General features: G+C 40.9%; 1 protein-coding gene across 1 annotated transcript; it reads right to left on the bottom strand.

Moving 5' to 3' along the window:
* Nucleotides 1–7364: 7364 nt before the first annotated feature.
* On the bottom strand, nt 7365–26470 carry mamdc4 (MAM domain containing 4; the record flags this gene model as incomplete). The annotated part of the gene is made up of 29 exons (XM_080477614.1): nt 7365–7400; nt 8006–8071; nt 8152–8321; nt 8711–8813; nt 8941–9065; nt 9156–9281; nt 9387–9536; nt 11585–11675; nt 12253–12380; nt 12467–12604; nt 12687–12903; nt 13770–13897; nt 13986–14120; nt 15086–15190; nt 15270–15378; nt 16375–16514; nt 16614–16754; nt 16841–16924; nt 17895–18008; nt 18122–18212; nt 18356–18511; nt 18804–18907; nt 19067–19219; nt 20387–20512; nt 20675–20908; nt 21105–21230; nt 22459–22620; nt 23751–23843; nt 26368–26470. The coding sequence occupies 29 exons, from the start codon at nt 26468–26470 to the stop codon at nt 7365–7367; spliced, it is 3654 nt and encodes a 1217-aa protein (XP_080333740.1).
* Nucleotides 26471–26725: the final 255 nt, after the last annotated feature.

The following is a 26725-nucleotide window of genomic DNA, read 5'->3' as shown; positions in this document are numbered from 1 at the left end:
GCTCTGCGACACTCCTGTCTGACTGCCCGGGTTCTTTCATTGAACCAAGGCTCAGGTTTGGCTTTAGGCTGCCTAGTTTTTAATGGAGCCACAGAGTGCAGAATAGATGTGCAGGAGGAGTGAAACCAAGAACTGAGCTCCTCTGCATCAGTAAACTCATGGGGGACACGGAGCTGGTTGAACGCAGCAGAGAAAAGCCCAGCAGTGGAGGAGTTAAAGGTACGACAGAGTCGAGCAGGAGCACGGTTTTTAACTGCAGCGTGGGAAAAGCTAATATCAAATAAGACAGGCAGATGATCAGAAAGCACATTGTCACATATCACCAAGTTACTCACAGACAGACCATGACAAAGTACCAGATCAAAAGTATGCCCACGTTCGTGTGTCGAGCCAGACACACACTGAACAAGGTTAAAAGTGTCAATAAGATTCAAGAAGTCCTTCACAAGAGGTTTATCAGGACAACAAACATGTATGTTGAAATCTCCAACGATAAGAACACGATCGTATCTTGGCATGAGTCCAGCCAGAACGTCAGAGAAGTCGCTTATAAAATCCTTATGATATTTGGGTGGTCGGTAGATGACGGCGCACAGCACCAGGACTCCCGATAGAGGCGGAGGCGGGGGCGGGGTTTTGTGCCCGCCACAGTTTAATGCAGCAAGATCGCCGACATTGTTCCGAAGATCTAGAAGAAATTGGCGGTCATAGACCAGTAGAGACTCGCCCTGTAAAGTGCCAAGTACAAAAAACACGAAAAATACAAGAAAAACTGAGCGCAACAGACGGCGAACCACATACACCGGCGCCATCTTGCAAGTGTGGAACATGACTGTTTTACTCATAGAAGAGTGATCAAAGGCTCTGTGATGGACGATCTACATGGATGGATGGATGGATGGATGGATGGATGGATGGATGGATGGATGGATGGATGGATGGATGGATGGATGGATGGATGACTGATTAATGAAGGGGCCTAATATGTTGCGTATTAAAAATTTAGTATTAAGAGAGGAAATATGACTGACAACAAGTAAAGTTTCCTTGATTTTCACACAAATCTGAAGCTTCATTTATGCCGTTTTAATATATTGGAAAATCTGTATGACCATCAAGTGTCCAGTTGTGAATTTTTTCTGTTGCTCCTCTCGAGTTCAGTCGACTTGTGGTGTGGCTCAGGGCTGTTTCCTCGGCTCTTTTCTGATGTTTATGTACACATTGACCATTTTTTCCCCAGCTTGCTTGTGCTCACACAATCACTCTATTAATGATCTAATTTATATATGTAGGTAGTCAGGTGTGGGACCACACTCTGCTTTGCTCTCTATCAAATTCATCATACTACAATACGAACTTGTATGGTTTCAGATTGGATTTGTTTGTCTGTCCATTTAAAGCAGCGACTTCAAATTGCTTTAAATGGACAGACAAACAAAAGGAATTCGTTTTCGCGTTTCTTGAGTCAGAAAAGTTTTGCATTTAGACGACAACATTTTGAAAACGATGTCTGTTTACCCAGAAACGCTGAAAACATATAGTTTTCATGTTCACACACCCAAAGTGCAACAAAAGTTTTCCTTTTGAGTCTGAAAACATTGTTGTGTAAACAGGGCTTAAGTTAAACTTCATGTATTTGTGAACTCCCGTTGCATGCGCTCAGATCATTTTTGTTCTCTTTCCTGCTTGGCAAACACAAATATTTGATACAAGACCATTCATGTTGTCCTCCTGTGGGACTAAGCCATGGTAGGCTACCTGGAGAAAACTGCACTAATGCACAACATTATTCGTTGATTCGTTGGGGTTTTCTCTGTTAAAAGCACCTAGAAATGACTGTGTTGTATTTGGTGCTATATAAGTGAAGTTGAATTGAATTGTAAGAAAGAGAGCTCTGAACACTTTGACTGTGCTGCTTATCTGATCCTCAGATGACTGTATCATGAGACATTTCTTTGTATGGCCTCTTGGCCTTTATTTGGAGTTTGACAATTCTCAGAGACAAAGAATCACAAAGACACAACTTCAAGCTCAACAACCTTGAACAATCTGGAAAACCACATTTCCTTGATTGGTTGTATAGAAAATGAAAACTGAGCTAAAAGGTGCAACACAGAGTGGCCCGGATACCATAAACATCACTATACTGACGTAATATACTTTACTTTTCAGTAAAAATGCTGCATATTTGGCCTCTTTTTTTTTTTTTTTAATCCACTCACACTTTGTCCATCTCCATCTTGATTCATATCTGAAACGACTCTTTTGAAGTCAAGATGTTAATCACCATTCAAACCACCGAATTTACACAGTAACAAATGGTTCAAATGCCCAAATGCAAAATGTAATGTAAACAAAGGCAAAGTGATCTTGATCGGGCCTATGGATCCGTTTACAATCAGAAGTCACTATTCCTCAGCAGGGCTCAGAATATCTGTGTTTCTGTCTTCTTCAGGGTTTTCTCACAATGCGTCCGCACTTCCTCAGGTCCCGTCCTCCTGCGTTGATCCTGATGGAGCGGCTGCTCGCCCGCCAGGCTCCCTGACACACCCGGGCACTGAGGAGAGAGTACATGTTAGTTCACCTGACAAATCAGCTCATTGGATTGTCACTTTCAATAGTAGGTGTTCATAAAATAATGTTAAGAGAATGGTTTAGGACATCTTAGAATTAAGTCATAAAGTTTTTTTCGTGTCTTATTCTTTATTGGGCACTTCAGTCTGGATGGTTCAGCCTTTCAAACCAACTGAAGTGAAATCTCAGTGGTACAGGGCAGTTTCTCTGCTCTGCTTTAGATGGTAGAAAGTGTCTAAAATGCTATTTTCTTAGAAATTTGTATGATTCCCTGAAACCAGGGATGTCAAACATAAGGCCCGCAAGGGGCTCCAATTCATCACACCACCAAGCAAATTGTACAGTAGCAGAAACATCACAACACTGAGATCCTAAGATCATTGTACACAAGCCAACATTCGCCTCAAAGCCATGCAGTCAGGGTGAGTTTGTAAAAACACGCATAATGCAACAGAGGAGAAGGTTTTTGGACATTTCACTGTATTTTACACCAGAAGGTTTCGTTAAAATCGGCTTCATATTGAAATTATAGTAATGTTCCATACTACTTGTTTGGTTTTGTGAAAATATAGACGCTTTGATGACTTATACTCTGCACCACACGAAAAAGAAACTGTCATGGGAAATTAGCTCTGTGAAATAAAGTCAGTATGAATTTTGATGGAATGTATTAATATTTAGTGTATATGTATGTACAAGTGTACAGCTGTCTGACACAAGACAAAATGAAGCTTCTGTTAGAGTTTAGTGAAATACTGGTTACAGAAATGATTTTCTGAATGCATTTTGCTTTTTCATCGATCTACATCAGTAGTTCACCGTTCTTGGCCCAATGGAACGTTGGCGTCACCCAGAGAAACTCTCACCAAAGACTCCTTTCATTTAGAGTTGACCTTAATTATTTTTGACGGCCTGCTTTGCTTTCTCGCCACAATGTGGTGCTTTTATTATCATTTGATGTGATACAACTTTTTTATATTAGTACAGCTGCAGCCACAAATTCGAAGAAAATGTGTGCAACCAAGATTAATTTGTTTCTTTACTTTTGTCAAGCCATCTTATATTCTGTGACTCCTATACATATGTGCAAATTACTTTAAGATTTTAAACTTGTCAAACCTGCTCATGTTTGTTTCTGTTGAAGCTAGAGTGACTCACAACACCATCTTGTGGTGGAAAGTGATTTTGCAAGCCTTATTGGCCTGTTTCACTTCTGAAAAGAATAGAATAGCATAGAAATTGTTACTAATCTCTGCTTGAAATTCTTGCAACATAGCTCCACACAGAAAAAAAACGGAATAATAAATCACTCGTATAAAAATAACATCAGCACTTAATATACCACATTGCAAATAGTGTATTAATAAAATGGGGATGATCCTAATGCTTAATGAAGGCAATAAACCCTGATGATTGTATTTCTAGGTGAATGGGTAATTTATGAGACTTGTGACAATTGTATTAGTTGTTGTCGAATGCAATAATCAATTGAAACAGGAAGTTGTTAAGGCCCCTGGAAGCCCAGAAAACTGCAATTTTGAATATTTTCTTTCTGGTTTGTGGCTTCTTTACAAATACTTTCACAGATGTCGTGGATCCACATGTTACTCCTCACACTCGTTCATCCGCACGCACAGGGACGCACCCGGAGCGCGCGCGCGCACACGCACACACACACACACACACACACACACACACACACACACTCACTCTCTCTCTCTCTCTCTCTCTCTCTCTCTCTCTCTCTCACACACACACACACACACACACACACACACACACACACACACACACACACACACACACACACACACACACACACACACACACACACACACACACACCTGGAGCGCAGCAGGGGTCCTGCGGCTGCTTTGCGGGGTTTGGCGCTCTGCCGTCGGTAATGCATCCAGCCGCACACCAGCTCGTGCGCGATCATGACGTAGAGCAGGAAGATGAGCACGGCGGGATCCATTCAGCCGCTGGAAGGAGAGAAGAACCCCGGTGCGCCTGTCAGCCTGCGGGCACGGTGTTTGGATGATGATGACCGGTGGAGGGGGGAAGCGAGGGGCTACAAGAGGGTCGCGCGCCCAACTTGCTCCGCGTGCGCTCCAACTTTAGGCACTCAGGTGGAGCGACGCAGACGGATGCTGCTGCAGCGCCCGAGCGCATCTCTCCCATGACAAAGCATCCTCCTATTTCTCCTCCTCCTCCTCCTCCTCCCCCAAAAAGCAGCGGCTCATCCGCATGCAGCGCTGATTCTTCTCCTTCTCACTGACAACAGATGAGCAACTCGGCGACAGCAGCGGAGGGGACAACGGAGGATGTTGCCGTAGAGACAACGCCGTTGCTAAGGGCGTGATGTCGTCACCCCTCCTCTTCCCGAGGAGGAACGTGGCAGTCTGAGCACAAGGATCGTTTCTGTCCATCCTCTGACATTAGAGACCATTCATTGGTACGAGGACAGGGGTCTGCAACCCCCACAAACTGAACTTGGAGATGCACAGTTTTAATTAACCTTCAAAACATTATTCTTATCTATATTAATGTTGACTTTATCCATTAGAGCTGATCCCAGATATCAGATGGGTAAAGGCAGAGGACAGTGGACAGGCTACCAAACCCTCACATAAAAACCAGCAAGACAGTATGAAGTAAAAAGCCTACATTTAGGTGTCTGCCAGCAGTATATTCGGAAAAAAATATTGAGACTGGAACAAAAAAGGTTATTAAATAACCTCCCTGGTGGATTACGGCTTCACAAGTTTCACGTTTACATGGTGACATTTTGAAAATGTCTTTATACAAAAAATGACAGAAATACAGTAAATGATGTAGTTGGCATGTGAAACCACTAGTGGGTGCTGTTATTTGTTTTTGCAATGAAACCACACACATGAGCAGAGAACAACACGCTATAAACATTAACAATGGCGAGTACACATTCATATGGACAGACGACCAAGTTGGATTGGTATAACAGGAATTCTCAACGATAAAACTACGACGCCCCAGGAGAATATGGACTGGGAGTCACGAGACTTGCTAGTTTTAAAACAACTACTCAGAGCTTGAGTTATTCTTTAACACCAGATGTTTTATTGCATCATTATTAGTTGGCATTCATTTCATTTTACATTTTAACATCTACCCTCTAAGCACAAAATCGAGCATAAGAAAGTGACATTAAGGTAATTTGTGGAGTAAACAAATGATGGTTGTCACTTGTTCTTTTTTGAAGTAGATTTTTAAAGTAGATCACATGGTGTGACTCATACCGAGGCAGAACAAGAATTACATGGAAAAAATGACTTATAACAGAATTACTCATACAACTTAATGAGAGTGATGTCATCTGTTGGTTCGTGGGTCTCACTCAAGTGCTTGAACTGCCTTTACAACATTGTGAACCTCTGCATCAAGATAATTGGAGTCCAGCAAAGAAATTTACACAAACCAGTGAAAACATTAGGTACACCTCGTTCAGGACTCAGTTATCACCAGACCCATCTTCATTCTTGTGTCATAGATTTAACAAGGTGCTAAAAACATTCCTCAGATTGTAGTCCAGACTGACTTATCAGCATCGTTGCAGATTTGTTGGCTGCATTTCCATGATGTGAATCTCCTCTTATACTCGATCTATCTATTTATACTCTGTTGGACTAAAATCTTGTGACGATGGAGGGATTTTGAGTCGAGTGAACACGTTTGAGATGATTTGAGCTTTGGGCCATGATGTGTCAACATTTTACATCAGCAGCAGCCTGAACCATTGATACAAGGCTTGTTTACACCAAATTCTGATCCTACCATCATAATGCGGCAGCAGAAATGGAGATTCATGCAACCAGGAAGCATTTTTTTCAATCTTCTATTGTCCAGTTTTGGTGTTCCGGTGTGAACGGTAGCCTCAGTGTCCTGATCTTAGCCGACAGACCGCAGTCACTCCTGTGTAAACCTTGCTGTCCGATCGTTCTCCTCTGACCTCTGGCATCAATAGAGCCCTTTTGCCTCAGAGTACTGCTACTCACTGGATAATGTTCAGACTATTCAGTGTAAACACTACAGATGGTTGTGTATGAGAAATCCCAGTAGTTCTGATATACTCAGAGCAGCCTGTTTGGCACCAACGGCCATGGCTACCTTCACCTAAATCACAGTTCTTCTCCATTTCCACTTGGAACTTCAGCATCTCATCTTCATGATGTCTGTATTCATAATTACTCAGAGTTGCTGCCATGTGATTGGCCAATCAGCTGTTTACATTAACAGGTATTTAAACAGGTGTACATAATGAAGTGGCCAGCGAGTGTTTGTTCCTTGTGGTAAAAACATCCTCTGTGTGTGTGTGTGTGTGTGTGTGTGTGTGCGTGTGCGTGTGCGTGTGCGTGTGCGTGTGCGTGTGCGTGTGTGTGTGTGTGTGTGTGTGTGTGCGCGCCCTCCGGGACTGAACACTGAGCTGCAGCATTGTGATGACCCTCGTGCAGACTCTCTGTATGAAGGATTCATACAGAAACTGTGAGAACTTTTGCACAAACTTGGAAAAAAAATACACCCCAGAGCCTTTCTGACTAGTGTTGATTTGAAGTTTGTGCCTCCTTCGTTGTGACCATCCGTCTTCTGTCCATCCATCTTCAAGCCTCCGTCCAGGTGTCAGTTTGTGGGCTGGACTTTTTGTGGGAGTGTGTGTTTGTATCGTGTGGAGTGAGGACGACACAAGCAGTTCTGCTGCTGTGATGTCACCTTCATATTTCAAAGCCACCTTGAGGTGGGCGCAGACTTTAGCTTTACGCCACCTCCCTCTCTCCGAAGCCGTTGAAAACCTGCAGGAACATACAAAGACATCCTTAAAAATGGAAAACCTAAGAAGTAAGAAGAGCTGGGTTAAAGCTCTGTGGCTCATCCCACAAATGCATGTTGTTCCATACAAACGTTTCAGCCTTTAAGAAGGAAATAAACAAGGTTTCCAATAGTATAAGACTTATTGCACAGGAACATTGAAATTGTCTACTAAACACATTTCCTTTATTTTTTTTGTCACTCATGTAAGCCGCATGTTATCTTAAGAGTTATACAGCTTTTCATATAAATATATGTTAGTTTTGATAAGGTAGCCTAATAGTCATTACTTAGCTTAGCACATATTAGCATGTTGTATCTTAGCTTAACTTTGTATCCCGTAGCTTAGCAGTATTGTAATTTTGCGATATCACAGCTTATAGCTTGTTATCATAATCACGCTTGCTGTTTTGCAGCTTAGCATATTCTTATAATGTATCTAATAAAAAATCTTGTTTTTTGACTGTCAAAACATATAAAATAACATTATTTGTACTTTTACATAATGTAAGTACTTGTGAATTTCAAGGAGCTAAAAAAAGAGGATGTAATTCTCAAATAGAAGTATTGAATTAAGAACGATACTTACAGTGACATCATTAAAGCCGGCTTCCATTGGGTGGTTTTGTGATGATGGAATCGTCACCTGATCCTGCTGTAAAATTCATTATTTTCAACATATTCACAGTTACTGAGAAAAAAAACAAATTCAATTTGGCATCAAGATGAACTTACTGTGAGGTCTACATCATAAGATTCGTAAACCGCATTGGAGGAGGATGAGGACATAAGGCCATGTCTCTCTTTTTTGCGCAGGTAGTAAACCATCACAGCGATCAACGTGCCGATTACAAGCAGGATCACGATCACTGATGCTGCAATTCCTGCTGCATTGTCCTCTGAAGCTGCAGGCGAGATGATCACATCATACATCGTACATCAGGTCCAGTCAGAAATCAAATACAAATGAAATGTTGGAGATCTCATTTTGCACAATTACATCATCTTCTATATCACTTTACCTAAGTTAGCAGCTATAGTTGAACTGACACATGCAGAATAACAAACAATAGCATCTTTGGCATCCTACCAGTATATACTTGTTTAATGCATCTCACAAAGTTTAAGTCAGAGAGGAAACAACTATTAATCCGAATGATTGCAAGTTCACCACTTGTGGGGTAAATCGCAGATTACCTGTCAAAAATAGGTCGTTTCTAGGATACACAATGTGGGGAACCACAATGGTTAGAACCTGTAAAACGAGAGAAAAATGTGGGATTTTCAATCTTACTTGCAGCATCTGTGACTTTGTTATCACAGTTGACCCCAACTGTGTACTCGATGTCATCCAGAGCTAAAACGCCTGACTGCCCCTTGAGCCCTTCAAACACAATCTGCAAACACATGGCATCAGCGTCACAGCGTTTATGAGGCTTTTCTCTGATAACTTATCATGAAGATAGCATTAAAGCAATACATAGTGTTCTGTATGAGGGATGTTTCAGCAAGGGCAAGTCAGACCTGGTACTCTTCAGTCGACGTGATGTCGACATCGAAACGTTTCCATGATCCCCCGAAGTCGTTCAGCTCCAGCAGCTGGTTGAGTCGACCGTTAGACAGTCTCCACACGCTCAGCTGTCTCCTTACTGCACGTCAGCACAGACAAGTTATTCAAATAAAAAGACGGCAGACACATATTAGTGTCACTGATGGTCACTCAAAGAATTTAGTCCTACCTGGGTGGGTTTTGTAGAGCCAAAAGTTGAGACATGTGCCCTTGGTGGCGGGCAAGTGAGGACTCAGCAAATGTGCCCGTTGCATGGCTGCTGTCTGACCGCTGCTTGGTAGGATCAGGAAGTGACCTGTGAAGAACAAAGGTGGAATTCTGTCATTCAGAAAAGAAAGACATCACTTGATTAATTTGGATGTAACATCAGTCATAAGCTGTCAAAGTAACTGTGGACGACCTTTCTCTGTCCCCAGGGTGTGGTCTCCATGTGGGGTGGGGTAGTGCTGCTCTGCCTCTTCACTGGTCAGCTCCCAGTCCAGTTCATCCACTTGGATGTTCTGCTTGTTGCTCCAGCTGCACATGCCTTCCTCCAGAGTACACATAGCACCTGGGATATCTGAGACGAGGCGAGGCCAGACGAGACGAGACAAGACAAGACAAGACAAGACAAGACAAGACAAGACAAGACAAGACAAGACAAGACAAGACAAGACAAGACAAGACAAGACAAGACAAGACAAGACAAGACAAGACAAACTTTATTGTCTGCCCCAAGTGTTGACAGATATGTTTCTTTAACAAGGCTCCAAACAATAAAATATAACAGATATTTAAAACAAACTTAAGACACAAGTACAAACATAAAGGAAAGGTTAAAAGGAAACGGTAGCCCATAAAAATAGAAATAAAACAATATATATATATGTTCAGTCCAGTTTCTTATTTAATTTTGTTCAGAGTGGCTAGTGCCGTTGGGATGAAGGATTTTGCGGGCCAGTGAGACTTTGTAGGGTCTACCTGATGAGAGTAACTAGAGGGAGTGATGGAGAGGGTGAGAGGGGTCCTCTGTGATCAGGGTGGCTTTCCTGATCACAGAGTGATTGTACAGCACACAGCCAATAAAAATACTGATTTTGAATTTTTTAAAGAGATTTACATGATTAACCGTTCATAAGAACCAGGGAATTCAGACCGCTGGTCCCAAACGTGGTTAGATCCTAAAACATCCAAAAAGAAAATTAAACCTGTATTTCTTCTAAAGTAACTCAGGGTTGTTTCAGGCACCCATGCTCTTCCCTGTTATGGTGAAGCCCACCTTGCTCTAGGTGAGGTTTGTCAAACACATTTTAGCTCAGCTGCCATATACAGTCCAATTTCATCTTGAGTGGGCCAGAATAGTAAAATATAGCCATATTAACCTTTAAATTTAAACTTTAAAGTTTTTCTTTGTGGTGGCACAGAGATACATGATGAAAACGTCTCTAAGTTAAAAGAAAATTACTACAATATCAACATGAAGCCAATTTTAATGAAGCTTTCTGGTGCACAAACACAGTGAAATGTCCAGAAAACGTCTCCTACAGCTGTTGCATTATGCATGTCTTTTTTTTTAAATTAGAAAACTAATCCTGACAGCATGGCTTTGAGGCTAGTTTGATAGTAATGAAGCAGCTATCTTTCAAGGCTGCATCACTGATATCTCAGCTCGGGTCTCAGTGTTGTGCTCAGTCCGCTACTCTTGACAAATTAGTTCAAAAATCAATGATTTTTATGGAATTTTTATCAATTTGCCAGGTGGTTTGACTGGATTGGAGTCTTTTGCAGGTCGGTTTTGGCCCGCGGGCCTTATGATTGACCCCCCTGCTCTGGCTCTTCTGGAGGCACTCAAAGCCATGATCTGACCAAACAAGAAACATAATCTCTCAGTGGGTTCTGTGCTGACATGGGAGTCTCTTCCCAGTGGGACGTTCCTGCTAAACCTCTAATTGGAGGCCACTTCTTCTGTTGGCAACAGATTTGGCACATTAGAAGAAATACAAGAGTCATTTTGCTTTTGGATGTTAGTGCCAGTAAACAGGGAAGCTTTACCTGAAGCCTTGATATCACACACAATGACAAGAATTCAAAGAGGAATGTGTAAATAACTTAAAACATTCACAGGGATTTGCAGTTGCCATACCTGAGTCGTAAACTTGAATTTTAAACGTGGTTTTATCAGATCATACTTGATGAATATCATTTGTGCATATGTTGCAAAACAGTGCAAAGTTCTTATTTTTATTCAACAAATATTGTTTGAATCTCCAAGCAAGTGCACGATGTATATAAAGTCCAGTCAAATTTTGAGCGAATTTTCACTCCGAGTTTGTGCATCGTCCTTGTGACTTTCCTGTACCACATGCAAAGCATCAAAAGATCAACCAAATGGGACATTTTGTCCGAAACACAGACCATGATGTCTCTCAGTGTTTTGTTAGTGTGGTTGAAAGAGCTTGGGAGGTTTGTGAGTGTCACCTCAATGCTTACGTTTAAGTTTGGACGGAAGATTTTTGCAAACTCAGAGAAAGATTTTGTCCGTAACTGACTCATGCATTACCATTGAGCTGTTCACCGGTCAGAAAATCTTCTGCATTAGTTCTCAGTGACACCACAAACCTCGATCTTCACATGGATGAGGTGAAAGGAAGACGTCATCGATGGCGATATGCGTGTCGTCGCCTCCATGCCCGATTACCTCAAACTCCAGCTGCAGAGCACAATTCACACAGGATTTGTTTACGCCATTTGAACCGGTTCTGGAGCAACATTCTGCTGTCAAGACTTGAAAGACAACATCAGATGAAATTCTGCTTGGACCAAAACAGCAGGGTTCTTTAAAAAAATAGTTCCGGTGTTAATACTGATGTAATACTGAAAAAAAAACTTTTGGGGAATTAGAAGACAAACTGTAAAGAAAACTTAAATGATAGATCAAGTAAATTAGTGGCAACTTTACACAAACATTAAAGCAACATTTTTGCTATTTTTTAGGTGGGTGGAATATAGCTATCAATGTATCCAGCTTTGCTTTGCAGTGTCTGGTAAACAAATCTTTAGAAAAAGACTGTGGGTGTGTCGCCAAAGACTCCTGTTGGTGGAATATCTGCCTATACTTACTTAAAAGTAGAGAAATAACAGTCACTTGCAAGACTTTAGGGTTAAAATGTTAAATTCATACAAACCTCACAAAGAGTTTGACAAAAATTACTAAATGAAGCAATCATAATACAGCAAACAATAGTCGGCATGATTAATAACTACTTGAAAAACTCTCTACGCTGTACCTGCCAATCTACGAGGTCACTCCAGATGTTGCCGTTGCCATGGCGCCAGACATCTCCTGGATTCAGACTGGTGGAGAAAACCTTCCCTCTCTGTCCATTAACTGGCTTCATATACACTGTAAGAGAACCTGCAGGCCACACACAGTTAAATACTAAAATACTTTCACCCTCTCGTAGTTTTCTGTGTGTATTGTTTGACTGCGGGTGGCTTCACCTGGATTCACTCCTCCCATGTGATACCAGAAGTTGAGACATTCAGTCTTGGCGGTTCCTTGGCGAACAAGAGAGGTCAGGACTGTGGCGGCACCAGAGGGAAGAGCGGCACCACTGGTGTCAGCCAACATGTAAAAACCTGAACACAGAAGAGTCATAAATGATCACTATCTCAGTTTTCCATGCTTTTATTGAACTAGCTCAGTGAAACTCTCGCTCACCAAGACTGCTCTCCAGAGTGTGGTCACTTTTGGGTTGGTGTGCTGAGGTGCTTTGACCACTGAGGTGAAGCCAGGTGACACTGCCAGAGCTGGTGTATCCACACAAGCCTCCTTCAAAAGAACACCTCCGTGGCATCCCGCACTGACGGTCCAGCAGTGACACGTCGTCAATGGCAACGCGCCCGTCAAAGCCCGAGCGGACGGCTTCAAATACTAACTGTGGTTCAAAAAGAGAGGAAGATGATGGGACTTACTGGCACGACACGCAGAGGCGATGTAAAGTTTGTTTTCTAGTTTTGGAGTGTTGCTATAGTTTTCTTATTTGGTACACTTACTGTTTGCAGAATTGTGTGTGTCTTTATACAGAAATGGGATACAATCGGGTCAAAATGTTAACAGGAGCTGATGCTGTGTTTTTGATTTGAATAGTTTTGTCAGAGTCATTTCTCCAAGTTAATGAGGAAGCTTCAACATCAACACACGAGGCAGTTGTGCAGATTTCTGAATTTGCCACAGCTTTACTTATTCATAACAAAAAAAAAAAGACAGGTGATCATGTTTTTTTTAACTTTAGACAGTTAATTTGTCCCACAGGCACAGATTATCTTTCCTAAACGGCAACTTGTGAGTGTATCTGACTCGGTGGAATAGTGGCAAACATCTCATCTCACAGCGAGAGTAATCCGGGGGATTCTGTGAGGAGTTTGGATGTTCTCCCTGTGCTCACATGGGTTATTTTCTCCGGGGTCGTCGGATTTTCTCCCAGAGGTTAATGGGTGACTGTTAATTATCCATAGGTGTGTGTGTGACTGTCTTTGTGCGTGTGCCCTCTTAGGAGTCCCTATGTGCCCCAGTGAGGCAAGGCCGGGTATCAAATATAAGGAATGTGGGCCAAAATTTGCCTGCACAGGGCCACTGGGACAACACGTGGCCCTATGTTTGACACCCCTGTATTAAGGTAAAGCAGCAGGGAAGTTTGGTTTGTTTTACCAGAAGCAGGCAGAATTCACCCAAAACTTCAAATAGCCTGTTAAAGTTCTTAATTTGGTCATTTTACTAGTGCCAGTTGTCGTCAATTCTTACCTGAAAGTCTTCTATCTGGTGTTGAACTGGGCAGTTTGCTTCCTGCCACACGTTCCCATCAGATCCACTACGGCTCCAGATGACGGACTCATGGCCGTCATTATACAACAGCTTCACATTCAAAGTGCCTGGAAGGAACAGCATCCGGTCAGGCTGCAGTGTTTGTAAATCAACACATTTTCCACTTTTCTTCAGCTCAGTCAGTAAAGTGATCACCTGTGTTCGGTCCGTACAGTTTGTAGAAGAAGGACAGGCAGCGATCTGTGGAACCCGATGACTGCGGGAATGAAACTAAGCGCCCAAACATACCACGCAGAGATGGACTCCACATGTCCACAACCAGGCTTCTGCCTGGATAATGAACAGAAAGATTCAGCATGATCTCATGTCACTTTTTTTAAAAATTCTTGAGGTTTGTATGACTTTAATTGAGTAACTTGGTTTTAATTTGCATTATTCCAATGACTTAGAAGTGTAGAACCACATTACTTACAGTTTACCCGATCAATAGGTTTCTAATTAGGTTTGTGTGGAATTCATGTTCAAATCCAGTATCTTACTTAAGTACTTTGATTTGATGTCACTTTGCATCTCACTCCATCATCTAAAAAAGTCACATTATACAGCTTAACACTTTCACATGGTCTCATTGGTCAAAAAACGTTGTATTGAAAGTTCATTGCCCCAAATCTAGTTTTTCCTGGATTTTCAGCCATTTGAATATTGGATAATAGGAGCTGCATTCAGAATCTGCTGTGTCTGTGTGAGCTGGACTGGCTCCGCCCACATGTCCATCCTGGGAAGAGGAGGAAGTACTTCCTCTCGTGGTGCCATGTGCCAGAGCAGAGCTGCCTAATTGTGGGAAGGTCAAAGCGAGAGTCTATCTTGATTGGGATTGGCTAAACCCTCGATGACACTATACAGGGCTTGGTTTCTGATTCGCTCGTTGGAGCACACAATTTTTTAAAATTGAAACAAGTCAGAGAGAGAGATGACAGACTTTCTTCACTTCTTTTGTGTCATTCCCAGGTTGGAAAACCTTTAGGAAGTGAATTTAGCATAATATAACCCTTTCAAAGTTTTCATTACTTTCCTTTAAAAACTTGACATGAAAAAAATGCAACAGACTTTAAATCACATATACTTGTAAAAACAAGTACACCGGTGATTTTAATCATTTTCATGCCAATACCAGCATTGATTATTGGGTCCGATATGGCACAGACTCAAAATAAGAGATAAATGAACGATAATGGCATGTGAAAAATAGGAAAGCTTAATGTGTTGTTTATGCAGTTATATGTGAATGAGCTCACCAACACCAATGGTGTGGTCCATTCCCTCGAGCTCCGTCCAGTCAAAGATGTCATCATTATCCTGATACCATCCACACAGTCCATTTTCAAAGTTACAGGACAGTCCTGCAGGCAAACACAAGTGAAAACACAGGTCAGGCAACAATAATACTTGTGGTTTTTTAATAGATAGCAGCACGTTTACCTGTTGGAGGAGATGGATAATACTGAGCGTGACAACTTTGAAAGCGGATGTTTTTCACTTTAATCCTGGCACACGGACAAAGTTTCACTGCACGGGATTCAAATGCCAGCTGGTAAAGGTATAGAAAAGGAGAAGAGAAGCTCTGTCATTAGAGAAACAACTGCAGCAGGAGGATTTTCATCTTGTTCCACAATAGCTCTTCAAAGGTTTGCTTTTTTGAGTGACCCTGGCATCCTTGGAACCACGACTCTAAAGCACACAGCATACATCATGTTTTCAGGATTTGAACTGGAGTCAAAGTGTTTCCTGGTTTTCTCATTTGATTTTCTGGAAATGCAAGTAGTTGAATAACAAATTTAATTGACGTCAGTATGAGCATTTTGACCACAGACAACTCAAAAAAACATTTGAAAGAGAACTTAATGTATAAATTGTTGGTTGTTATTTTTTTTAGCATTTCTGTGTTAAGAATGTAAAAATATGTGGATTTATCGCATGATGGCCATTTTTGCCAAACCATTCAGACCATAATCTGTCTGAAAGAAGCTTCTTATGCTTACAGTGAGTATTAAATGCTTGTAATCTAACATCAGCATCATTTTGTCAGTGGCTTCTGTATTTTTACGGAAGATAACCAAGTTTATTAAGAATAATGCTCAAGAATTATGCTTATTTGTGAAGGAAATTATATTAAGTGTCAAACTAGCAGCAATGCCTCTCATGAATTACAGAGACTGCATTTGTTCAAAGAATTTCTCATATAACCTGAAGGACTATTCGTCACACAGTTATATCATAGTGTTTAGTCCAATTGGTTTGGTTGACAAATTGTTTTACGGGAGCATTTTTTAATCCTAGTTTGTGATTTGGTGCAGCAGCGTGATGTCGCCTGCAGGACCACAATCACAGATGCTCCACGCGGACCAAGAGCGTTCTCAGCCACATCGTCCCACAGAATCCTGAGGGAAACCCTGAGCAAAACTTCAAAGTGTTATTTTTGTTGTTCAATATGTGACTCAGATGTTAATTATCAAAGATCAGAATCCAGAAACACATCTACCGGTTTAAATCCTGTGCGAAAATCAAAGAAGCACACAAATCTGACCTGGAAGCGATTTTTCCTGAATCCAATAAGTATTTCAGCGGGTTGCCATGCCTCTTTATCCGTGCCCGTCTTCCCGCTGTACTCCCACAGCTTTGGCCCCACACCCAGCATGCTGTCAATCACTCTGACAGACAGCTCACCTGCAGCAAACACATGTAGAGTGAGCTATATGGAGAAAAAAAAAAAAGAAGCAAATAAAGATGAGTATAGGAACATAAACATGAAGTATAGCAAGTTACCGATGTGATCAGGATTCCCATGGAGCGCGAAATCAAAGGTCATGTTACACGCTGGGCCGGTCGGGCCCAAGAGGGGGGTCCGTGTCTGAGCTTCAGTCAGATGTTGTCCCGGAGCCTCGCCTACATACAGATACTCCTCCGCTAAGATACATGAACACATCAAAATATTCAGTCTTTAAATGAATAGACACTGGTTCATAAAGTAAGAAATTAGGAAAGTTGAGTACCTTCAGTTTTATGGAGCATCCAACCCTGACCCCCAATGCTGCTGTCAGTCCAACCTGAGCTGCCCTCAGGGTAAGAAAAATCTCCTGTAGGGCGCGTTCATGGACACATCACACATCAAAATGAGACCAAAGCTTGGTTTGGTGTCGCAACACAAATGATACACTAATGAATTTGATATGAAGTAGGCTTAGCAAACAATATAAAGATTAGGCATTTACAAAAGAAGGACAGACAGCGAACAACCTGTACGACTTTACATAAATTACTTGCGAAAAGTTGATTACACACAGCCGGGTATTTACAAAAATGGTATTTTACACTTTCAAAAACTGTTTCATTGTGTGTATTAACACAAACTTATTTAGAAACCTCATTTGAGCTACTATGAGCATGCCAAACCCATAGGTGGCAGTGTAAAGAGAAGCATAAAGCAATGCTGGCCAATCAGAATCCTGGAAAAAAAACACAACGAATAGCACAAATTACTTCCTGTTCCTTGAGCGATAATGTTGCTTTTGTTTGGACCGATAGAGAAGTGGCGCTCCTGCTAAATCTGGCGTTAGAGTACAAAAGAAGTAAAATCCAAGTAGATAGTGACTGGGAATCACCAAACTGTAAACACATGTAGAAGACATACGATGCTGATGACGCTTCTGTCGCATACTGTGATGTTAAACTCCGCCTCCCCCTGAGTGATATAATCATTATTGGTGACTTGTAACTTTGTTTACGTGTAAACAAAAGGCCCAAACGCATTGAAATCTAACATCTATGTTTATATTTGGCTTTGTTTTCTTCATCTGGGCCTCATCAAAACAAACATAATTGTACATGGAAAAAAAGGTCATCATGAAAGATTAGTCAGAATCTCTAGCAGATCTACTGCTTTTATTTTGAAGGCTTCTGTTTTTGGATATTAGTCAGAGATTGAACAGGGGGCCTGCAGCATTTTTAGAGCAATCTGACTGCTGTCCAGGAGAAAACAAGGTTTGGAGCTACTTAACCAAGGCCATATTTTGAGAACACCCTAATGAGTAGAATGAATAGACTCACCACATTTGGCTTCATCTGCCTCTCCGTCACAGTCGGCATGGAAATCACACAGCTTCTCTGGTTCAGTACACGGGTCTTTTGGAGATTCGGGTAATTTATCCAAAGAACTATTTTCTATAGAAGAAGAGAACAGTAAATATATTCATAATCACAAAGAACATCTTTCCTGGCCCCTTCAGAATTAATGTGAAGTCTATTTTAATGTAAAAAATCCAAAACAAACATACCCAGTGATGGGCGGCATTCAGGAGATAGCTGGATGCTATCGATAGCAATTCCTCCATATGTAAAATTTCGGATTGCTGCCATTATGACTATCTGGAGTGAAACATTCAGCAGGGCAGATAAGAAGTAGATTCAATGGTCATATCAGCTGATTGTAATTTGATGTGTGTGTGTGTGTGTGTGTGTGTGTGTGTGTGTGTGTGTGTGTGTGTGTGTGTGTGTGTGTGTGTGTGTACCTGGAAAGACGAGTTTGTGACAATCTCCACCTCTGCCTTCACCCAGAGATCACCCAGAGACCCTCCCCTCTCCCACACCGGGTAGATGGCGCGATCTGCCACCAGCACAGTCAAACCTCCGGACCTCGGCCCAAACTGATGTGTGTACATCACCATCTACAGCAAGAAACTTGGTGCTTTAGCCTCAAGCTGTGGCTAAATTCAAATGATTGCAAATGTCATTGAGGAAAACCTCAAAAGTGAAAACAGCTCTTGGTTCAGGGATGAGGAGAATTTCTTTTCATTTATTTGTTTATTTGGACGGGACAGTGCATATTAATGAACAACCAATCTCTTCACGAGGTTATTGCAAAGATCCCGGATTTAACACAAGGCGAATTTCCTTCTGTTGTCCCAGATACTCTTAACAATTTGTTCAAGTTTGGAATGTTTCAGGGTGGGAATTTACCCTGCAAGGATGTGAACTGTTGGTTGGTTGAAGAGACGGACTCTGGAAAGCCGCCCAGTCCTGCCTGAGACCACCATCAGGGACAGTGACATATAAAAAGTTCCCTGCGAAGATAGAAGTGCTTTTTATTTGTCGGGGAAAAAATATATATATATAAAAAAAAAAACAGAAGAAGAAAGAAATGATGGAGAACGCATTCCCAATAAACACAACAGCCTATATTCAGCGGTTCAAACACAGAACACTGAGGTTTGTTCAGATACCTGATGCGCTGTTTTCAGAGTGATCTCTGCCGGGTCCTTTCAGAGGGTCTGAGGTGGAGATGGTCTTCTGATTGGTTCTGATCCATTTCAGGTTGGAAATTGATCTGTTGTCCCAACCACACCAATCCTGCTCGAAGTCACAGAGTTGGTATCCTGTAAGTAAAACAACAGTATTATAAAATACAACTTTTGTGATCAAATCATTTCAGTGTAGACATTTGATAATTTTATGGAGGAGGTTTTATTTTTGTTGTTTTCAAAAAACTATTTGTTGAAGTTCTTGTTCAAAACAAGCCTCCAGCTCGTATGTCTATGTCACAATGAGATACAACCTGGTAAGCATTACCTGATGGAGCTAATGATATTTCAGATCGCTGGCCTGAGAACACGTCGGATGGTACAGTGACTCGCTACTACCACTTAAAGCTCAGAGGTAGCATTATCATGAGTGTTCCTGATGTACTCCGGAGAAAGTAAAATCATATTGTGATTAAAGTGGTTATGTTCTTTTTGTATAGTTAATTTCGATTTTGCGACATTGTACCTTCTCATATTCCACTATGCCATTATATCGTTTCGCGCGAATTAAATCATAACTTGTGAAATTGTGATGTAATCTAACATATGGTATTGCACCTATTATATCAAAATATATTGTAATATACACTACCATCTCAAAACACATTACATAATAGAACATAATGTGTTGGAATCCAAAATGTTTTATAGTTTGATGAATCATTTTGTATTGTGATAAGTTGTCATGTAAAACAAATTCGGAAGAAACTGTTTGGTAATTTAAGATATTATAAAGTATGATGTTGAATTAACATGTTGTACCATAGGCTATTCTATTATATATCATACCATATTATATTATTACATAGCATCGTGTTTAATTTTGTATCATATATTGTCTCTAAATAACAGTTTATCACCATGTCTGATAATGCTATTGCTTTGATTAAATAGATCTGCATCATTAAATCCGTTTATATGATAATACATATGTTAATTCTTGTAACTATTATGACTCCTAACCTCTATTAGAAGTACTCACTGGGAAAATACATATTGTCCCCATTTTTGAACCGCTGATTAACTCAAAATGATAATCCCTCTGCATTCATGTTTCAGCTTTGACATTTAGGCTGTTAGTATCAGTTCTGGATTAAATATGTTTAAATTCTCTAAAAAATTGCATCTCACTTCCATTTCTCAAAAACCATAAAACCATATAAGACATTTGTGGCATCAGAGGAATAACAATGTATTGATTGAAACACTTCCCGCAGTGCTTTTTTTCCAAGAGTTTCTCACCACAGTTCTTCTCATCAGTCCCATCGCCACAGTCATCGCTGCCATCACAGGCCTGCCGCTGCTCCACACAGCCTCCACGTACACACTTCAACATCCCGGCCGGACACTCTTTTCCAGGGAGGGGCACTGGTCATGTCATGTCAAAAAGCATTCATCATTGCTCTGCAGTTTTAATAAATCCACCCCCTCAAGCGTCAAGCAATCAAAGAGCTTTTCCACGATGATTCATTCGTTAGAACGAACTGTGTGTGGGATCCTCTGGGCTCTTTAAACGGTGGTGGGACTCACATGGCAGAGCACAGTTTAGAAACTCCAGCTGGTCTATGGCCACGTCTCCTGACCGTCCTTCCAACCGCTGCGAATGAACGCGGATTCGAAAGGGTGCGGAGATACGGCCCACAAAGATGGTGGCCTCCCTCCAGCCATGGAAACTGGAGGCCTCAGGACGCCACACTACGGCCTGTTGAGAGTCGTTATGACGGACGGTTGCCCACAACGGCACAGACCCCAGACCTGTGACACCTGAAGGAAAAGTTGCCGATCAGTTTGTGGTCGATACAAATTTCAACACTTACAATTTTGAATTACGACAAAACATGAATGGTAAATTTAACAGAAACAATTTTCTGTTAAAATGAGAGACACTCTGTTCAAGGTCGGCTTGTAAAATGTTTAACCTTCAGCAATTTAAACCCCCCCCCCCCCAAAAAGTCCTTACCTGAATCCCACAGGAAATATCTGAGACGAAGACGACACGTAGGTGAGGACTGTTGAATCTCTGGAGAGATTAAAACTGCAGTATCAGGAGACTCTCCCTTCACTGCACTCACTCCCATGAACCAACCTACATGATGGCAGATGTCAAAGGTTTCATGATTAGTTACGACCTTGGCCTTCCTCTCCTTCTCTTCCTTCCCTGTCTGCTTACTCTGTGTTTGTCTCTGAGCCTTTTTTCAACTGAATACTCCTTCTAGGCCTGGACAGTTTGATTTGATTAAATCTGTCGTCTGGTGTTTGTCATTTCCTCCTCCTCATCATCACCACCTTCTGGATTTCACCCTCGTTTGAGTCTGATCTGGCCACCAAAACATTAACATCCTTTGGAAGTTCGACCAGGCTCTTCATAGTATGTATTAACCCTGCACCAGGACTGGCCCCATGGCCACCTGCTGTCAATTCATATACCTTCAGACACTTCATATTTAGAAACTCAACCCAGCATGATCCTACAGACATACGCAACTCTGACTTGTACCATGGGTGCTTTATGGACTATTCTCACTGAGTGTTGCCATGCAAGAATTCTGGACAGTTTTCACTTCCATTGATGATGAAGAGAAGAAGTTTATGCACATCATTGAAAATAGACTGAAGTTTGTAAGGGAACTGTTGGACTGTTATGGACTTTGAACTGACTGTACAACAGCAAGGCAGAGACATGATCTGTGGACTGTAATTACCGGCTGTTGAGGGCATTTGAACTGTGATCTTGTACTGTGTACTTCGTTCTCTTTAATGCAATTGAAGGTGTATTTGGTTTGATTATTTTGAACCACACAACAGCCTCGTCTGTTTATGTAGGATCAAATCATTTGTGGACCAGTTCAGCCACCAGGACTTAACCAAGAACCATTTTGCTGTGCAGTGACAGTACTAACCACTGTACCAACATGCTGCACCCAGTAACATGTTATACAACACCTACATCCATGTACATTTGAGTGACTGTATGTGTTCTCAGTTGATAAGTAATGCAGTATTTTATCATTGTCATTGATAAAATCTCTACTAAAACTGTTAAAACCTCTCGAAGGCGACCCACTTCCAGCAGTAAAACCTCTGATAAAGAACCTATAGAGCGCAGTAAAGTGTGTGGGGCACAAGCTGGGTAAACTTTATTGTGCCCCACACACATTGACTTATTGTTATATCATTCATATGAATTATTTTTAATTGATAAATAATTTTTCGTGAGTTGCATTCTTTCAGTTTACTATCCGTATAAAGTTGTTGCACTGATCTCAGTATTGAATGACTAAAGGTACCGTTTAGGATATCCAGCAGGAACAAACCTGTAGCTGTCCCGGTGGTGTAGTCTGAGGATGGTCCACTGTCCGACAGCTTGTCCGCTCCCTGAAGTCTCTCCCACCTAAATGTTCCACTGGAGGACGGGTCGGTCCATCCACACATTCCCACATCCTCAAAGTCGCAAACAAAGTGTTTTCCATTGTAGCCTTGAGAAGAAGATCGGAAATTACACACAACTTATGATAGAGTTGGAAGGATTTTTGCATTTATTAATGTCTCGAGGCTCATGCCTTTAATAACACCTTCACTAAATTTAGGTATAACAAATAATAAAATAATAATAAAACCTAAATTACAATATTTGAGACCGAGTTAAGCAACAATAGAAACACTCCATGTGAGAACAGTTGAGGCCCAAAGCAATCATCTTGGATTTACTTTTCGTTTTACTTACAGTAAATAATTTTAAACATGACAAATGCCAAAATCTTTCTTTTTGAACGATTTAAATTTATCCATGACTTTCTCAGGTATTTAGATGAACTATTAGATGACCTCTAACTTCCATGATGGTGTCTATTGTCCTCTGGTTCATACGGTTTTGTGATTTCCATCTTATCTTTATAACACAAAATGAGATCTCATGTTCCAACAGAGAGGTGTGCCTCAGGGTTTGATAGTGGGACCACTTCTGTTTTTTTATACAATTAAATCACAGTTAATTTTCAACAAACGCCACACATGCATTCATGCACACACACCAACTTTGAACCCTGATTCTTTCCCAATTCAAGATGATAATGACTTTCTTTTGATTACAAATTATACAACAATGGCTGGTATATAAAAAGATGTATTGGATGTATTGTGCCCTTAAATGGCCCAATATTCATTATTTTAATGACTCAATGGGTTTGAGCAGCTTTTGCCTTCCTACCTTGTGATGGATTGCATGCTAATAAAGTGATCAGTAATCTAATTTAACTATAATTAAGTGGTAGCAGGATATGTTATTTCATGCACCAAAATATATTTCAAGTGGATTTGTACCATTGTTTCTCCTTGTTTCAGTATCCAGAACTATGATCTAACAAGTAGCAAAGTGGGTTGTTTGAAAGTGTGAAGAACTTGCTCTGTGAAAAGACTCAAGCTACATATTTACGTTGAAATTGTTGGGTGAATTCATATTCACGTGAAATAAAAACAGAATATGGATAAAATCCAATGGCTTAATCAGGACTGCTTTCGGATAAGAACTCTTTTTGATAGGAAAACCACATAGTAAAGCAAGACATTTGCTTCTGATATCATATTTGAGAAACCATTTTAAACTTACCACAGTCTTGTTCATCACTACAGTCACTACAGTCACACACGAAGTCGCACAGCTGCTCGGGAGCCTGACACCATTGAGAGCAAGAGCCAGCAGCTAAACAAGACAAAACATTGACTCAGTCACAGTCTGGAAGGACAGCTTTCGTTTAAGCTTTCAACAATTCGGAAGTTAATGACTACTGAAGTGTAAAGCCCTTTAGTATGGCTGTTAGTTAATGACATTTTCAGGATCAGTTCTATTCAATTTCTATTTTATTGTTTTACCATTTTGTCTGTTAGTACTTTAAAATATCATTTTAATTCAGTCCAGTCCTTACTTGTATGTTCCTAAGAGACCCTTTGTCACTAATGTGATGAGCCCTGATCTCACTGAACTGCAACTACTTGCAACGAGGTGGAAACACAAGATTTCAGAAGAAACCCATTTCATATGTTGCATAATGGCTTTGAATTCATGTTACACAACGGATGGCAAACCTTCACACGACACTAAAATACAGAATTGTTGATGCTTCTGAATGTCTTGCAGACGTTTGTGAGACAATTGACATTTCATGAACATATAAATACTTGGAAACTGCACAGTGGTGCTCCAAGGAGACGGCGCCCAAACAACGTCACAAAGTCTCGTTTTCGCCCGTCTACATGACGACGGTGGATTTTTTAACATTTTCGCCTCAGAAGCCATTTTCAAAAAGTTGCGTTTTCAATGTCTCCGAGCAGCGTTGTTGTGTGAACGGACCCCCAAAACGCAACAAGTGTTTTGCATTGTCACTTGAAAACAGAGGCTTAGTATGTTACTTTGGTTTCCTCCATCTTGAAAAACATTTTTGTGAAGTTACAAACAAAGGAGTTGCTATGGTGTCCTGCAATCCTCATTCATTAAGAGGCAAAAAAATAAATAAATAAGATGCACGATTTCCTAAATACAGGTTCTCAGCAGGAAACACTCTCTCATCAGATGTTGAGCAAACTGGAGCTCGCAACAAAAAAAAGTTCTAAAGCTGCCTGATGAAGACTTGAAACTAGATGAAGACCAGACTGACATGCGTAAAGCTCAATTCTCATAATTGTTTATTATCATAGAAATTAAATAAAGAAAAATAAAATTAAGAAGGTTTCGAGAGACCTCTGTGACAAATGAGGCTACTTTGCTTCAAATATGAGTAAATTATATTTAACCTTTTTGCGAACCCCTGGAAATGCTTCGTATTTTGGAAACTCCTTTGTGAAATATATTTGTTGCATCCCAGTGAAATGAAGTTTTTTCAACATGTTGAAATGGACAACTGTATTAATCCACACGTTTGAGTGATTGAACATTGAGATTTCACTGTTGATTCCTCATGTGATGTTTCTCAAGTCGTGAAGTGAAACATAACTTGCAAATGTGTGGATAACAACCTCGCTGGTAAATGCAAGAATTTTCCGTCGCTACCGAAAGTCTCACTGATGACTCAAGAAAAAAACTCTTATCGAGACTCATGACTGTCACTGAGTTATGACTCCACTAATACCAACATGCTCAAAGCCCACACTGAAGTAATCAGTCATCAGTCCTACCAAAAGGTCTCTGATTAAAACCTCTGGCCTCCTCGCAGCTGGTAAATAGACAAAACGCAGCAATGGATATACAAAGATACCTTCAAATCTCAAACGTGGCTTCACTGAAATTCCATCTACACAATTACAATAATTCCTATTTCCCAACATAACGTGTCTGAACTCTGTGTTTATAGACTCTGGGAGAAAATCCATTAATTCACCACACTTTGCTATTGTTATATATGTCGTGTAATGTATTCTCACAAATTCGTCTTGACGTGTCTTTAACTCCAAACATCAAACCTACTTGAAAGTTTGCTTCTCAGTTTTCTATCATTTATAGAAAATGTGAGATTAATGGCACAGAAGTGTGGAAGAGAGGTGAAAGCACCTACAGATTCCTGTCAATGTATTTGATATGGAATTGTTTTAAGGACACTTTATTAAAATTAACACTGTATTACTCTGTTCACTCCATATAACACAAGCTAGGTATAAAAATAAATAGCAGTCTCATGTATGAACATAAAAGTATTGTGTTTAAGAGTGTGCTCTTACCCCATTGCAAGGCCAAAAACAAAAATATAGCCGAGCTTCTCATTTGAAACATCATGGATTAATCTTCCCATGGATCCGTCTGAAAGTCTGATCTCAATCTGGAGAAACTCTAGTAGATAATCAGGACCTCCTCTACGTGTGCCAGAGATAACGTCTGTACTTTACAATCACCCAGAATGCAACTGCAGCACAAATCATAAAACATGTTCCGGTGAATGATAGCAGACATCCAAACATTTCCGTGCAAGAACTCCTTTGTGCCTGTATCCAGAAGTCCAAATTAAACAAGGTGATATTTATTTTGCAGTAGAAGGCATTCACAAACAGCCTTTTGATTCTTTTATCTACTCAAATGCTTCACCACATGGGTGGACCGCGCCTGAAACTCCTGCCGGGGTGGTGGACACCAGGTGGAACAGCTCATACACCAATCGCTGCAGTGCTAATATGAGGAGAGAGAGAGCTGGTCGGAGCTGCGCTGCTTTCATGAGGACGGAGGTCACACCCGTTAGTACCGAGGAGTACCACTCCATTAAAGAGTGTCTGGAAGCGTTTTGTCCATGACGTCACACAGCCACTGAACTTCCTGAAGAGCAGACTGCCGGGGTCAAAGGTCATTACCACTTGTCTTTATGCTGCATTGTTCCATCATAAGAAAAACATTATCAAGTTCAACTGGTCGAAGTCATGAGAGTCCAGAATTATATCATAAACAGTCATGATCAAAATCTTAAGACCAGTTAAAAAAAATTCAAATAATTTGCATATGTGCAGAATTTTGCACTGTTGGGTTTTAAAAAGGTTCTAAGTGGAGCTTCAACATGCGAAAAGAAGAAATGGGAGCAGGAGACAGAAGATTTTGATAAGCAATAT

Source organism: Lipophrys pholis (genome assembly GCF_963383615.2).
Source record: "Lipophrys pholis genome assembly, chromosome: 12".
Classification (NCBI taxonomy): Eukaryota; Metazoa; Chordata; class Actinopteri; order Blenniiformes; family Blenniidae; genus Lipophrys; species Lipophrys pholis.
The sequence above is the reverse complement of the archived record's forward strand: the minus strand, read 5'-3'. Positions and strand labels throughout refer to the sequence as shown.